General features: G+C 39.0%; 1 protein-coding gene across 1 annotated transcript; it reads right to left on the bottom strand.

The window, feature by feature from the left end:
• Positions 1-1,087: 1,087 nt before the first annotated feature.
• On the bottom strand, positions 1,088-16,358 carry LOC104495127 (supervillin-like; the record flags this gene model as incomplete). Its single annotated transcript, XM_010138057.1, has 6 exons — positions 16,298-16,358; positions 13,227-13,293; positions 8,123-8,214; positions 2,458-2,515; positions 2,180-2,331; positions 1,088-1,772 (listed from the first exon to the last, which is right to left on the bottom strand). Coding segments are annotated over exons 1-6 (1,115 nt in total), but the record flags the coding sequence as incomplete, so codon positions are not given.
• Between the last annotated feature and the right edge of the window lie 1,443 nt (positions 16,359-17,801).

Below are 17,801 nucleotides of genomic sequence, written 5' to 3'. Positions count from 1 at the left end.
TTCAAGGTAGCTTGTTTCTGAACATACTGCAAAAAAAAAAAAAAAAAGAAAAAAGCCAAAAAGTGTAAATGCTTCTGTTTATACCAGTTCATTTCAGTTTTGCAGAATCACTCAGCACTGCTCAGCATGACGCAGATATGTTTACAATTTAGTTCTTATTACAATTTACATAATTTTTAGCGGCAACATTTTAACCTAAGTTTTTACGGTTATTATTTTCCATCTATGCACCTACCTAGAAACTAAATAATCACACTTAGAGAAAATCAGACTTAAAAAAAAATTTAGTCACGTGCTCATTTCAGTCACCATAACACTTTGATAGTCTGTTTTTTGCTCTACAGTGTGAAACTACCATGTGAAATTAGTGAAAACTATTTTTCTTCCCTTCTGGAATAATCTGGTTAATCTTATTACTGGAGTAAATTTGTCAAATGTGAAGTAATTCAGCCTACTATATGGGACACTACGTTTTCCAAATTCAGCATGGAATTTTAACTCTCCCCTCTGCCGTTTCACACACATATCCCAATAGTATCTGAAAGATTCACTACTGCAGTTCAAAAAAATTTTGGGGGGTGTTGTTGTTTTTATTTCGGCTGACCCAAGACACTTTTCAGCTTTTAATTGTAAAAACTGTTTTATTTTGGCAGAAGTTGTCACAAAGCTATTCAAATCCTCACTGAGAAACAACTTGCCTTTACTTGGAAACCTGTTAAAGGCTTGTTATAACAGGTTATTAAAAAAAAAAAAAGATTTAGAACCATAACTACCTCAATTTCTAGTAAATATCTTAAACATGAGTTAATCCATTTCCCTTGCAAAAGCCTAATTTTAGCACAAATTCTATAAATACAAAGCGAAACCAAGGACATGTCTAGTAATAGCAATACGTATCCACTTCTTTGATCAGAGACACACTTTGATTTAGTAAACCCGACCATTCCAATCTGAGACATCCAAAGCCACTAAATACATTCTTCAAGGGTAACAAATACATTCTCATAAATGCTATAGACATTGATGCAGAAGGTGATTAAGGTAAAGGCAGCTACCGCATAAACAAACAAATAAAAACCATGCTTACCTTTGTCTGATGTTACTGTGCAAGGGCTGGTCATTCTGCAAATGGATCGGTGAGGCTGCCTGCTTTGGTGGAGAAAGGGACTCTCTAGGGGTTTGCTTTGGTGATATTGGCACTTCATTACAGGAGGCAGATTCTCGTCCAGAAAGTGAAAGGGAGACAGAACTATCCAAGGTTGCTGAAGGGTCAGAAGCCTGTCTGATGGCACTATCATCATCTGCTTTTTTAACCCTCTTTTCATTTGAGAGGTCTTCATTATCTGGAACACCACCTTTTTCATGGCTGGAGTACTCTTTGGCTTCAGAAATCATACTCTTTGACTCCTTTGTCTCAGTCCTAGACAAAAACAGGGAGCCAGAGTCCTTGTTTTCATCATTTTGCCTTTCACTTTTCACTCCCTTTCTTTCCAAGCTGTCAGGATCTTTCCTTGCCCGTGTATATCTGGATGAGTAGTCAGAATCCAAATCAGAATCAAGAGATAATCCATATTTTTCTGCCAGCTGGCGCCGCCTCTCTGCCTTGTACCGAGCTATTCTTTCTGCTTTTGACTCTAGTTCTTGGACATCCATGTTTCCTGTACTATACAAGGCTTCTGTATTACCTCCTGTGATTTCTGCTCGGTACCTAGATGACCTGGGTTGTTTTTCTACAGAAGAATCTGAAGTTTCCTCCTCTTCATTTGATCTTCCTGTCAAAAGTACACCACATATGAGAAAGTCCACCCCAAAACTCCAAGTACTCTACCCACTATTCACATCCAGAGAACTAAAAGCTTCCCATTTTCTTACAAATCAGAGCGTACTAGTGACTGCATGAACATATTACATTTTTGCACTTACGTTTCCAAAAGCACATACAAGTCATTAAGGAATGTGTATTAGATGCAATTCTTTAAGAATCTGAAATCAAATTATTTTTTAAAAACAATATGTATAACCAAGCCTTTCCACATAAGACAACTGGAGAATTAGAGGGTAAGATTAAAAACCCCTTACCACAGCTCTTCTATAAAACTCTCCATTTACTGCACAAATGATAGGATAGTAAACATGAAGTAACTCAGCAATGCAAGACTGACTGATATACACTACTTACCTAAGTGGGGACTGTATGGATCAGTTGCACGCATATATCTTGGTGTATCTTCCTCTAGTAAACGGTGTGTGACTGATCCTGGACAGTTTTGTAGAAGCATAGGTTGTGTATCATTTTCAATTCCCTCTAAGCGTCTAGCTATTCTCTCTTTTCTGAAAAAACATGCGAAAAATGTCAAATCAGGCATCTTTGAAGATTTAAGGAGAGAGTTTCTAACAAGAGGTAACAAAACAAGCTGTGTGTTTTGTTTTACAGGCCAAAGGCTTTTTTCTTTTTACCTTTTCATTTCCAAAAAATCCTGGTTGTTTGGTTCAAACAGCTTTCTTAATTCTGAAACTGAGACAACAAAAGATTATACAGTTTATAAGCTACTAAATTTCGGAAACTCACAGAAACTTGCTAAGATACTTTAGACTAAGAAGGAGCAGTCAAATAAAATTCAGAGGTTTGAAATAGCTTTTGTCGGGAAACAAACATTTTTCTCTTGTTTTCTTAGTTTATGAAGCTTGCATTGTTAAAAGTGCATTAGGCACATAGGTGTGAACACCAAGAAGTCCTCTCCTCCAGGTAATTCCAGGCTAAGCTAGAATCTGCTATGCCATCCTAGCACATTTTAAGTACAGTCTGATCTACTACAAACTGGGTAAGTTGTATTTTGATTAGCTGAGGTCAAGCTTACACACCGTAGTAAGCTGCTTCAAAACCAAGCAGTATGAAACTGTTGTTCACCCAGTCTACACAAAGGCTGGGGACTGACTATGTTTAAAGAGAAACAATGTTGCCTATTCCTTACTTCACTCCATTAGACAGAACAAATCCCTAGAATCCCAGTGACTCACTACTGGAATGAAAATTACATGTACCCTCTCAAGATATTCCTGCACCGTTAATCACTTTCTACTTTGCTAATTTTCCCTTTTAGTTTTAATTGGACATGCTTTCCTTCTCTCCCTCTAAACTGTGTGGTGGTGTTATGTGCTAGCAGACAGCTGTCACGGTTCACAAAATAGTAGTGAACCGACAGGAGGCACGATAGATGAAGTAAGCGCTATATATATGTACGCACATATGTGCACAGTTATTAGTGATGTTTGCAAACCACCCTGGGGCCACGAGTGCTACATAAACAAGCGCGGGGTGACTTCTTACCACCAGGAAGAGAAACCATCCAGGCTGCCAAAGGATGCAGTGGACTGGGGGGTGTGTGCCTAACAACACCCCCGACATACCCATCTGTATCGTTGCTTTGGCACACATGTGGTGCTAAAAGCTGTGTGTGCCTATTTTGATGCAACACACCTCTGGGGTTCTTCTGATCCTGTTGACCCAGGGATCAAAAGTTAATGCAAGCTAAAGTCTACACCCTGCTAAAGCAGCCCTAGATCGTCATCAGAAACGCCCGATGAGTCAGAAGTGCCAGTAGATACGGTTCCACACCACTTAGAAGTAAATAAATTAAGTTTTTTTCCCTACCAGACTTCATCAAACTTGATACTTAGAAGATAAACATTATTGAAACACCACCCTTTTAAAGGTCAAATGCACCTCCTCTCCCTTTCCTCTACTGCAAGAGTTGACGTGCATAGCTAAGTCAGGGTTTCAGCTTAGCTGACACATATCCAGAAGTTTGCCGTAGTCATTAGCAGTGCTCATACCTCATAGATACAGACAGATAGTACTGACATTGGCTGTCATATCCATCTTGCGTACTGAAAAGCCACTAGGACTCTAAGTAAAATGTCTTGGAGCAGCAAGAATGAATGTATTCTGATTATGACTACTCAGAGAGGCAAATGAAAAAGTTCTGAATATAGCATCTGAGGCTATAGTTGAGTGCCTACTGAGAGCGTGTGATTAACGGGGCAAAGAAATCAACTGGGACACTTGCCGAAATAACTCCTTTAGCCTAAAAGCAGACTCAAGCTATCCACTTCAGTTTCCGAAGCCAGGTTAGCTCAGATTGTGATCTTGCCATGAAGAAAAAAGTTCTAATACGTACACTACTCTGCAACCAGCAGTGCAGAGTAGCTAAGTATGCAACTGTGTAACCATGTTAACCCAAGGGACGCATCTACCACGCCGTGCCTTCAGCACCTGCAGGAAAGCCGATGGAAATCTCCACCACTGACATGGTTGACAGTGCAAGACAGCCACTGAAAGTCAGTAAGCTCCAGGCACGGCTCTCTGAAGGCGGAAGGGAACTGGACTTAGGCAATGCAAAATTTGCATCCTGAACCAACACCAAAGCAAAGATGAGTCTCTACGCTATGTTTTCATAGACTTTTCTGTCAATGCAGGAGCAGTTTCCACTGCTGCCCTGCCTACTCAAGCTGTGTTAGCAGTGAAACTGTATTAAACAGAGGACTTACCCATAAGAAACCAGACTTTGTCTAACACCAAAGGAAATTATTTCTCATAAATACTTCGCTCTCACCTTTGCCAAATCTACTTCCGTATAAGTTTGTTCCTCTGGCTGTTAAGAGCTTTTCTGTTCCATCTGTTGGCTCTACATACATTAAAATGGTCAAAATGAAACCCATAATTGTTCTGCCACTTCAGACCGGTCAAAGGCTTCCACAGCTCACAGGTAATAAAATGACATTGCATCAAAATCCTGATCATTTTTCTTCCCTAGTCACCGACTTACACAGCTCCTAAAATCATCATCAGAGAACTAGTTTTTTTACATAGCTTTACTAAAGCTCTAAAGCATAGCTTCACTGAATAATTCTTTTTTTTACCCCTCAAAAAGGAAACTTGACTATATGTTGTCCATATACAAGAAATGTGGAACATTCAAAGAACTCCCAACAGCATTAGCTCAACACCCTCTTGCTACGCGTTAGCTGAAGTTCCAGAGATTCTACTACTGCTTTGCAGTCCTAAAAAGAGCACTGGCCTCATGAAGCATCTCTCCAACACCTTCCCAAACAAGATGGGACAAAAATAGCATGGGACTATTCTATGCTGCCTTAGACTTTTTCCACACTTGAGATACCAGACGGTAATTTCAGCTAGGTTGGACAACATCTGCAGAGTTCTTTTGTAAAAACAGTTTCAGCAATATTCTTCTCTTCCCCACATTACCAGAAGCACAAAAAAGAAAAAAAAAAAAAAAAAAGGAAGATAAAACACAGGAACTCATCTACTCTAGTGACTTCTTTAAGCTGAATAAAATATCTGACTTAAACATGAAAGCCAGTCAGAGAAATTTCCCAAAAGACACTGCTTGGGCCTTGCAAGGTTAGGTGATCAGGTTTATCTTTTTCAGATCACAATTTGAATATGTTGGTGCCAATTTCCCGTCTGTTTGTGGGATATTTTCCCACATGACCATCAGAAACTACAGAATTTCAAAGACACCCATGATAGAATTAAAGAATAACAACACTTCTACCTAAAAGGTAGCACAAAGATCAGGTTCAGCACACAGGAAAAGAGTAAGAAGCTTAAATTAATTAATTTCACAGTAAAAGCTCCTTAACTAAGTTACTTCAGGCCAACACGCTTTGTAAGTAAGCACTGCTGGTCAATATAGTTAAGAGCGATTGGAAGAACAGCCACAGTTCAGGAATAGCCCTAAACTTCAGGCTTTATTTTAGGATGTTAAGCAGGATGCTATGCTAGGATACTCTCTAAGGTAGACTATCAACAGGCATCTTAATTTTGGTAACTGAATACCTTCCGAGCAGAATTTATCTTGTAATACCAGTATGTAGCAAAAGCACTATTGTTTCATTTCTCATCCCAGAATAAAAACCGAAAAGCACATTTGGAGTGCACGTTATAAAAATATTTTTTAAAGTCCTTAAATTAAGGTGAAAGATTTTTTAGAGTTCAGAAATCTTTCAGGAACATTTGTTACAGAATATGAATATGTTTTTGCTGAAAGCCATCTGATAACAGCAGAAGGGATACGTATGGATAAAGTTGCAGTCATGTGACAGCAATTTTATTTTTAAAATACAGAGGCTGTAAAAACAAAATCAAGTCCTCCAAAAGTTCCTAGTAGAGAGTAGGGAAGCCTGAATAGATGTGGATCTTTACGTGCCAGAGGCTTAGTTTCTCAGAGATGGTAAATAGCCATTGAAATGCAGATAAATTTTCCTCAGAATGAAAATGTGTGTAATTGTGAAGCCTACCAGCCTCTTTCCTACCTCCTCCTCTCCCACAAACGAGGTTGGAGAAGCATTTAACTTCTCTTAATGCTAGCCGAGGCATACTAATACGTTTGATCCTTAATTGCAGGCAGTAATGGGTGAGACTTTAGCTAGGCTCTTGGAACCTCAGTTCAGTGTGTATCAGTTGAAAATTAAATATATTCCTCTGATTTTCCAACATGTGCATATCTGGATCAAAGTTAGGCCTTAGATGGGACAAATACCCTGGATTTTCAAAAAGTGTTTGGCCTCAAATGCTCCCCTTAGAATGTAACCATCAGCTCCCATGATAACAACTTCTTAAGTATGGTACACACCAAGTCTGATGTCTTTATTACAAGAATAATTTCTTAGGAAATAGAGACATTTTGCAACAAGAATCAGTTCAGAGAAGCGACTTATAAGAAGGTTTCTCAAGTGAAGGCTCTCACAATTAACTTGTTGGCCAGTACGATTGTAAGGCTAAGTATATGCAGTGATGAGGGACAATGTATTCTTACTGACTAGTGCTCTCAGGAAGTCTCTATTGCATAAATGCGTATCACTCTATTCCATCATTGTGTCAAAGAAGTCTCTTTCTGAACATCCATAATGATTATATTCTAAAAGCAAGCACATCACTTAAATGTTAAGCTGCGAGAAGGGCTCCTTTCTAAAGGAACTCTGCAACACATGACATCAAAAGAGCAAGCCAGTTCCTTTACATTGGGATTAGTCCATCTAGCCTTGTAGTTTTCCTGAAAAGGGTAAATACCACACAGAGAATTTCAACTGAAGTTCTGAGGACCACAACATCCCTGACTGAAGGGTACATCTTTGTGCCAGTTTTTTAGTCAAATGTTACCTTTTACTGGTCCAGAACTATTTCCAAGAAGACTGTGATTTTTTCTAAGTAATTCAAGAGAACGAATTCAAGAGAATGAATTCTTGCCTCTACCTCAACTGCGTCAAAACATAAAGGTGGTATTCACAGAATCACAGAATGTTTTCGGTTAGAAGGGCCCTTCAAAGGTCACCTTGTCCAACCTCCCCTGCAGTGAGCGGGTACAGCTTCAACTAGAGCAGGTTGCTCAGAGACCCATCCAGCCTGACCTGGAACATTCCAGGGATGTAACATCCACCACCTCTCTGGGTAGTGTTTCATTACCAGAGCCTTCTCTTCTCCAGGCTGAACAACACCAACCTTCTCAGCCTGGCCTCATAGGAAAGCTGTTCCAACCCTCTGATCATTTTTGTGGCCCTCCTCTAGGCCCACTCCAACAGGTCCATGTCTTTCTTGTGCTGATAACTGCTGTTTTCTTCATAAGTTATTCAGACTAAGGGAGAAGTTTAAAAAAAAAAAATATTCCCAAAACCTATATGTAGCATAGGTCCTTTAGGATGCGACACTAAAATTCAGTGCGTAGTCAGTTGGTCATGCAAGCACAGCGATTCTATCAACTACCAAAGGAGACTGGAAAGAGCTACGAATACAATACAGTAGTTGAACAGAGTATTAATTTAACTGTACGAAGAAGCCTCTCTGAAGTTTTGAAATGCAAGCTACATCTTAACCTACTGAAAACTAGGTAAACAAAGATGAACTTCATGAAGTAGGGATGTAACGAGCCCTTGTAAAAAAGCATTGTGGTTCATCCCCTATGCATACTCCACAGGAAGAAGAACACTCATTTACAAAACATCTGTGCCTAAGTGATTTTAGCTGTGCCTTGCACTGGCATAGACTAAACTTCACATGCTGTTAAATTACCAACTGTGTTCATAACATGTCTCCCTTACCTACCTTTTGGAAGTACTGCTAAGAGATTAGCATCAATATCTTTCGTGCTGTTTGCAAGTTCTTCTTTATCTTCAAATGAGAACTCCTTCTGAAAACTGAAAGTAACATCTGTTTTACAGATCTGTGGATGTTTCTACTACAAATCAAATAAAGCCAAGATGTAACCAATTTACTGCACGATAGCCTAACAGAGATACCAAAGAAAATATTTTCCATAAGAACAAAATAAGAAATAACCCCAAGAAAATCACAAAGCCAAACCTAACATAACTTGAAACTTGTTTGTAACTGACTGTGACACATTTTTGCATTAAATTACTGCCTTTAAAATGCTCCGCTAGTAATTACATTTGAAATGATCTGTATCAAATGATTCTTCATAAATATTAAAACATTTCATCATATGCAGTACTGTATGTACATTTCACCTAGAAGCCTTCTCCACGACTGCCCTATTGTTGCTGCACTGATCTCTGTAACTTATATGGCTCATAATACGTTAATACGAGCATTTAGTTTTATACCCTGTATTTTTCAAAACAGCAAAAATACTCATTTAGATGAGACAATATATTTCTTCAAATATGTTCATTAAATATACAGATTAACTGTAAAATGTAGGGATCTTAATGTTCTAAAGTAGATACTAACTGTCTAAAGAGACAATTTTTTGGAGGAAGTGTTCCTCCTTGAGGGTATAAACAAAGTGAGATTTTTCTCTCCAATTATTAACAATAGAGAGAGTACTGCTATATTCTGTCATTATGACTTTTAAACTATCCCAACTGGGCATAAGAAAACTTATACTAGTCTTAAAATTTTTAGTAATATTTTAGTAAGACAGATGGAACAGATACGAATCCCCACTGTGATCCTGGGCTTTTCCTTTTGCCATAGTAGAGATCTGCCACATGATTTGTGTCGTTCTGATGTGACAAATTGCACAGACTTGCTGTTGGAAAATCTTATGATACTTTTATAAAAATTGAATACCTTTTCATCAAGGGTATTTGGTTAGATAAAATTGTTAAAAAAAAATTCTGCACTCACTATTCCAGAACAGCATTTCTCATTGAAAAGAGTTTTAATATATAATGACTAATAACATTTTACATGAACTCCAAGAAGTATTTGCTTCTTTATCATTTATAAATAACACTCCTTTGTAAGACACTGAGGAGAGAATAAAACCCTTGAAATGACAACAAAGAAACTGGGCTGCATCACATTCAGGCACCAAGCCACCTGCTGCAAATCACCTCCAACAACTGCACTTACAGAAATTTTTCCAGGTACTGCCAAGAAAAGCAATGTTACCCACCACAGAAAACAGCAAATAGAAGATGAAGGGCTTGCAATGAGCTCTGCATTACAGACAGGGCAAAACCACTTTAATGGAACTAACAAAAAACAAAATAAAATCTTTAAAAAATAGCACACAGCAGCCACAAGCAAATGGATGCTTGTGTCATCTGAGACTGGGCAGAGGCTCAGACAGTTAACCGCATGCTTCTATACGCCTAACCCCACATTGCCAACATTTGTGATTCATATTAGCCTCACAATTTGCTATTTTCTTACAGACACAGCTTCTGGAGAACCCCTAGGTGGAGAGATTCCCAGTTTCCATTTGAAAGCAGTTTCTATGCCTTTTGGCTGCAAACAAGTTTGAAAAACGTGGATAATATTGGCCTAAGGCTATAAATTTAAAACCAGAATTTATTTGTTCAAATCAATTTGATCACTTAGGACCTTTCTCAAAAGTGTTGAGGGAACCAGCTCCTGACTTTTGAATATCTGGCCTTTATTTGGCAGCATCTCCAATTGCTTCCATAACACTCGTGACCGCGCAAGTACCTTAAGTTTCTACGCGCACGGGACTCTATACAGAAAAGCAGTCACTCATATGGCAAAATCCTTGTTTAAATACACTGTGCATTAACATCCACAATCACGTCTCAGTCCCACTCGAAGTTCCAAGGGTAAAATAATACTGGATCAGGACTGGCACTAGCCAGCTGGTCCTAAAATGAATTGTATTATTGGATTGCCTGTGGATGCCCAAAAACTTTTACATACTGTAAACTAGTTAGGTTCGTTCCTGTCCCTTTCTCCAAACCACAGGGAGTTCCAGGGACTCTGAAGCCAGAGACCCTCTAAACCCAGTCTAAATGTCTTCCACTGGGTTTCCATCCATTTGTTCTCATGCCAGTATCGTTGGTTACCTTATTTGTTTTTCTTAACAGAAGTTTTCCACATCTACTCAGCTTCCTCAAGACAGACTCTCAGTTTCATTGATTACGTGCAAAAATGTTCCCTACCTATTCCAGTTTAAAGTCATCTTTTTTATATATGGTGACGAGAATTTGACAGTCATGATTCCAGACCTGGATTTTAGCAGCGTCTTTAAAAAACCCAGGAATTTTAGTAGAGGAAGCATTAATATATGACAAGCCAGATGAATGCTGGAAGCTACAACACATTTGCCTTTTTATACCTACAGCTGCTCAAACTCGTATGAGAAATTAATATGCCAAGGCTTTGCTTTCATCAGTTGCAAGTGACAGAAAAATTCATCAGCCCCCAATGTGCAACTGTGCACTTAGTATTATTACATTACATCCTTTTTCTGTTACTCCTCAAGGTCATCCAGTTATTCCTGTACGTGAGTTTCCTCCTCCTTTGTACTGAAGGTGGCTTCCAACCTTTGCTCACGGGCAGATTTCATTAAAATTCTTTTAATAACCACAAACTTCTTAAGCTCAACCCTCGCTTAACATAGCATCATTGGTTATCTGCTTTGTGAAAGTCCCTTCAGTTTCCCTTATCCTCTCATTTTCCATTTCACTCTGGACAGAGCGTCAACTTTTATTTACTTGTTTATTTTTAAAGGATTTACTATTTTCATGTACTGACTATTTTATTCAGAACAGAGGAGTTTTTCCTCTTTAAAGGCATTTTTGCTTTCTCACAAAGCTGCAGGTGGCATTGCTCATTTTAAATATTTGTACATTAGAATCACAAAATGTTTTAAACTTACATATCAATTACACTGCTTTCACTTGCACAGAGCACTGTGACAGAGTGAAGCCAAACAATGGGTTATTTATAGATACGTAGATCAAATTAGTTCTAAAAAAACAGTAGGCATATTTAGGACATGTCACAGTATTGAACAAGAACATTCATTAGGAATCTAAATTGAGCTGGAATGATGTTAAAGCAATTCTGGAAGTATTACAATTACATCTACTCACCTTTGCTTTTCTTAATTTCTCAAGTCATGGTATAAATTTAGGTGCAGATTCCAAGCAGCAGTGCTAGCAGTTTCTGCACTTAACAGCTAGGATATACATAATTCAAGGCATATGTGAGTTTCACTAATGAAAAAAAAAAAATCTACAAGTTTGCAAGGATTCGTTCTTCTTAAACTCCATGTTAAATCAGGACAGTGAAGGAGGAACTTCTCATCCTTTGCTTGCCTGAAATACAGCCTGTGATAACAGTTCATGAAATGCAACCAATGGCATGAGGTTCCACAAGACTGTTTTGAACAGGATTTGTGTGTGGTTTGGCCTCAGGTTCCCAACACACTCATTATACTCTCCAGTGTTCAGGAATTCATGATTCTTGTTAAAACGCAGACAACAATATTTCGCAACCTCAATAGTTTTTCTCTAAAACCAATGTATAATGTGGCATTAGTAGAGTATTGGACGGTTTCAGTCATTATACTGCTCTTGCAACTTGCAAAGTAAGTGTGGGCTGCTTCTATACATCAGGGATTCCAGGCTGCAAACTTCACCTGCTGCTGCTGCAGCAGCACACCATTTCGAAATAGTTGTCCCACTAACCTAGTTAAATGCCCAAAAGCATGCAGCAGTTTGATCCAAATGCCGCTGGTAACACTGTCCTGCCACCTGGATTAAAGCTACAGGATACACCGAGATTTTGTGATCAAATCTTGCATGAAAATCCACTTGTATACCTGGCAGCTCTTTCTACCTGCTGCTGCTGCAGCAGCACACCATTTCGAAATAGTTGTCCCACTAACCTAGTTAAATGCCCAAAAGCATGCAGCAGTTTGATCCAAATGCCGCTGGTAACACTGTCCTGCCACCTGGATTAAAGCTACAGGATACACCGAGATTTTGTGATCAAATCTTGCATGAAAATCCACTTGTATACCTGGCAGCTCTTTCCCTAGCTCCAGGAGAATTTTCTTCCCTCAACTCTTATACAGAAGATCCACTCTACTATGCTAATTTCTACTTTCCCCTACCTGTGTTCCATAACACAAGGCGTCTTGTACACCTATTCCCTTCATCTCTCTACAGCACCTAAGAAACAACATGGCAGGTAATCGGGTGCTCTCAGAAGGTGTGCATTGACTGAAAAGATGTCTGCAAGCATGAGCCTGGCTACCTGTGGCTGGTGGATTCCTGTGCAGCTGAGCCAACAAAACAGCTGGCTGCTCGGGCAGAGTTAACTCCCTGACCTCTTGATACCATTATGAATGAGTCCAGCAAGCACAAAGGTTGACACCAAAAGTTGTCAGAGTGAGGATGGGAACAGAGAGAGAATGTGACCTGCCACCTTGTTTAACTGTGAACTATATCCCCTTACTCAGCCTTGCGGAACCATGCCCTAAGACTGCAGACACTGGGCAGCATCACCCTGTGAGGAAGCAGCACCGTCACCTCTCCATTCATCTCTGCCGTATTCGCCTCCCACGTGCTGACAAAGCTCCCTGCATGGCTGTATAATTAATTCACCTACTTTAGCCAGCTCCTTTTTTAGACAGATCGGTTTTCCAGGCTGGTTCACTAAATGTCTGTACTGTGCCTGTGCCATTCAAGGAAAAATGGGCATTGCAGGGCAGAGTGGGACTTCCCCCTTAGCAATGCCAGCTACACTTTTTCACATTACCTGGGCGACAGTTGGGTTTTTTCTACACCAGTATCTGCTTTATGCCAAAGCTTGGTCCTGCAAGAGGGCCGATAATAATTTTTCCTGACAAAAGAATAAATGTAGATTTAAAGCAATAATTGCAAGTTACAGTTGTGCAACCAGTCATCTTCACTGGGCAAGAAAAGCTTGACCTTACCTTAAAGCTCTCTTCCTTAGGAGCAGTCGTGAAGGTTTAAATCTGACTGAGTTTTCTCTGTCAAAATCTATGAAATGGAAAAAAAGAACACACAATAGTGAAGGTGCTTTAATAACTGGGGAAATTCTGGGAAACTAGGTTGTAGTCTCCAATCACAGTCCTCTTCCACTGAAAAAGGATCTACTAAGGCCTTCCCTCGAGTCAGAGGAGCACTAGGCTGGCATGCCCAAGACAATGATAAACCGAATTCTTGCAAAAATGAGTACAGACAATAAACATATCAAAAGTGTTATCCTTTATGGAACTGCCATGTTCTAATCACAGTATTTATGGCATAGCGCTGCAGCATGAGGACTATAATTTAAACCCCTTGACTCAGTTTCCCAGCTTATAAAATAGGCAGTAGACATGTTTATGGAGCACTCTGCAAATGAGAAATGCTGCAAGCAGCAAGAGCTTTTTTGGCTGCAGCCTACCAATACTATAAAAACTGCATATTCACTGCAGAAGTCTGAGATGCCCAGCTGAGGATCTGTTGCATTACACCATCCATGACAGAAATATTTCTGAAGGTTGTCTACTGTTTGGAAGCTCTCATTTTTTTCTGAACAGCCTTAGAACATGCTTGCTTACAGAGAAGAACACGATTACACTGTGAGCAAAACTGTGTCAGATGCAGCCTTATGTTCAAAAAGTATGCATTACAAAGCCACTAGGTTCCCAAATCTTTGTGAACCATAACAAGCGATGGGCAATCTCCCCTCTCTCCCCCAAGATTTAACTTTTTAATTCTGTAGTCAAGAGCATCATCAGAGGGTCCCCCCAGTGGCAAGGGGGACCAGTGCTTGAGGTACTGGCTGCCTCTATTCAGCAATGAGGATGCTATTAAGAGACCTTAAAGAACTGCTAGCCGGGAAGCAGGGGAGCACCTGGTATGCGACTGCTGTTGAAAAAACACATGAAGCTACTAATAACTTACTCCTAAGGGGAAAATTGCCTTCCGTTCTCACTTGTATTAAGTCGACTACCCCGGGACCCGAAATTAATAATCAATTGGTCACTGAAGCAGTGTTAATTTCATTTTTCAAAGGCAGACCTGAACATTACACAACCTGGACTTTAAAACATTTCAAAAGCAGCAACATCTCTTTTACTCTACCTCAGAGCTGAGATTAACTATTTCAAAAGAAGAGCTAACTAGCAAAAAAATGTATTTTTTTCTCATACAAAATTTCAAAATCTAGGTAGAATGCTTCTTATTTTTGCGGAAAGGGTTTAATGAAACTTACTATAGCCGACAACATGGGTCTTAATTTAGAGAATGTATCTTTTGTCTGCACCTTTCAAAACTTTTCACCCTCCTCCTTTCTTCCACTCCTTTCTACCACCTCTTCAGGTAAACAGATTAAAAAAAAAAAAAGATCATTTTAACAGCTCAATAGAGAGGCTTAAAATGTGCAAAAAGGCATTTTTTAGACATCTGCTACAAGTCACTGCAGATCTCAAGCAGTTTTGTTAATAGCATTCTTCAACTTTAATAGGCAACTTTTTCCTGGTTTTGATAACGTTCATGTTCTCTCTCCAAGCAAATGAAGAATAAAGCATGCAGATTACACAGAAACATCCTGTTAGACCAACAGAGTATTAAGGAAAACAGTGTGCATGGTATAGAAATCATTATATTTTACACTACAGCATTAAAAAGAGTATTCCATGCCATAAATATTGTTTAAAAAGGACAGGTTAACATTACTGTGAGAAGAGTATGCAGTAACTCGAAAAGCCCAGCTCAGTATCAGCTTAGCTAATCAGAACCAGGCATATCTTAGATTTATAGCCATTCTAACAGGAAATAACCCATCTCAACATTTTTGGCACTGAAACAGCTGTCCACCATGAAAACCACAAGTAGACCACAGAGAAATTCTCCCTGTCCTGGCCGAAACTGGAGAGGGGATATGAGAAGGGAGGAAAGTAGCTTTCACTGTTTTGCTGGGGGAAGGGGGGGAGAAGGGCTCCTAAGAGGGGGGACGCAAGCCGGTCTGACTCTTGCTACCTACATACCACATCTATAAACGCCTCAAAAACATCTTAAAACTTTGCTTTGTATGTCACAGGGCACAAAAGCCGGTCTGACTCTTGCTACCTACATACCACATCTATAAACGCCTCAAAAACATCTTAAAACTTTGCTTTGTATGTCACAGGGGCAAGCTCCTCTCTTCACCACCACACTCCCCCCCCAAGCACAGAAAACCCAACCAGACAATTATATTCTGTTATACAGTTATGATATTTTATGTCCTTCCTCCTGTTCAAATTAAACCTCATGTGGGAGGATTAAAGTCCAATAAAACTTACTTACTACAATGTGGAAGTCTTAAATTAAATACAAACACAGAAGAAAAAACAACTCTGCTTCAAAAGAAAATAAATATGCCCACAAAAGAAATATCAGTTTAACACAGTCTTAATTCAATGGTTAATTTAAAGAAAAAAAAAAACCACCCTCACAGTACCTGATACACAGAAGAAAAATCTTTGCAACAGCATTTTGTTCTGTCTTTCACTGAAGAATTCTAAACATGCTCATAACCACATTTAAATGATTTAAAATATTCATATTTGAAATTAAGAGTTTATTTACTGAAGTGCAAATCAAACTTCCTTACAAGTTTAACCATTTGTTCAGTCTAGCTCCCCTTCTTCTTCGGTGCAAACTACCAGATAAAACCACTATCCTTAATTTAATACATAGGAAATAAAAAATGTTGAATAAAAAAAAAAAAGGAAGTATATGCAACCATTCAGTGTTACTTAGTATATTTAAAGGCCCTAAGTCGGTGGCAAGCTGAGCTAATTAAAAGATTCATCTAATCGGATCTTTCAAAAGTGTCCTTTAGGAAATAATGAAATAGCCTAGGTGACTAACTGCATACTGATTGCTAAAGTAGTTAATTTAGCTGCAGAGGATCGAGTCAAACAGTATTTATACATGCATACATATATACGAGAGAGATTAAACATACACAAATGAAATGCATTTTCTTCTGTCTACTTGGAACTCTTACCTTGCTCCTCAGAGTATTTAACATTTCCCAAATAGCTGGAGATCCAAGGATTTCTGAACATGGTTGCACAAACAAAGGATTCAGCAAAGAGAAACTACAATAGCAGCTAATTCTCAACCAGCCACAGCCCTAGGCCTGTCTTTGCAGTATCGTGTAGAGATTTTTCATCGCACAGGACTGGAGCTGTCAGGCTATCGCGTCCCAGGGAGTACAGTAAATGCATAGCAATAGGCTGCAAGCTGGAGCAGCTCAAGCCAGTAATCAGATTACAAACAGAAATTAGGCACATGAATGCTAAAACAGATTGGGCAATGGTGATTGGGAGATTTATAATATTACCACTTCAAAGATTCAGCCAAATCACACGTTATATTCTTGTAAAATGAAGGCAGAACTCCTAAACCCCCATATTAAAAAAAAAAAAAAAAGAGAGAAAAAACACTCCAAGAAGAAGAATAATTCCTTCATATCTCTAATCAGGATAAACTGCAATGCTTGCTTAAGAAAAAGAGCATCCAGGCTGCCAAAAACGGACTCTGTTAATCATATCATTATGCTAAACATTTTGCCTAACTATTAGTTGGAACATTTAAAACAGACAAGATTTATGGATAACATATGAGCAAAATTACTGGTGGGGGTGGGGATTTAAGACACCACAGCTCCAAATATTTTAATTTGAGACAGAAGGTGTAAAATTGCACAAAAGTATTGTCCAGCTACCTTTTTTTTTTTTATTAAACAGAATCCTTTATAGTTCATTTTGAAAATCTGGAATTATTTGTTTGAAAGGGTGCAATAACCCTAGCTGAGTCTTCCACACTGAACTGCCTGATCACCTAACACACAGGTACCCACAGAAGCACTAAATATGTCACTGAAAGAGGTCCATGCACCTAACCTTATCCAGCCAGAGGTAGTAACTGCCTAGTAGCTTCCCTTCAACAGATCTCTTCCCTTCAAAAAAGATTTCAGCATCAGTAGGAGAGTTACCACAAGGCTGGGGTTGTCAGGACTATGAAAAGGTAGCCTAGAAACACAGGCCTGAAGTTCTTGACTTTCTTATCTGTTTTCATGGTACCTGGTACAACAGTACCCTGATCCATGCTGGCAACCTCTACATGCAGGTAAAACATAAACAATGATGCTCTCAAAGAGACTGCTTAACCACAAGTGAAAAATACAATCTATTAAAGACCTATTAATTTCTGTTAGCTCACCATGTCCAGGTCATCAAAACACTGTTTTTCATGCTAACGAGTTCTTACTATGGATAGAAGAATACGCTCTCCATCTCGTCTAATGTGGCTGCTATTTGTATTCATTTATTTTTAAACTTGAAGAATGTTGGAGTCACCTTAACTGAAGAACCTTTTGTTAGCTGATCCTTCAGTAGTCCAGAGCATCCTGGAATAAGAGTCACCCAACACAAGGAACATGGCATTGAAGCTCGTCACTCACCAAGTAACATCTTCTGTTTAGAAATATTTGACGGTACATACCA

Source organism: Buceros rhinoceros, unplaced genomic scaffold (assembly GCF_000710305.1).
Source record: "Buceros rhinoceros silvestris isolate BGI_N320 unplaced genomic scaffold, ASM71030v1 scaffold13976, whole genome shotgun sequence".
Classification (NCBI taxonomy): domain Eukaryota; kingdom Metazoa; phylum Chordata; class Aves; order Bucerotiformes; family Bucerotidae; genus Buceros; species Buceros rhinoceros.
This window is presented reverse-complemented; position numbering and strand designations above follow the sequence as displayed.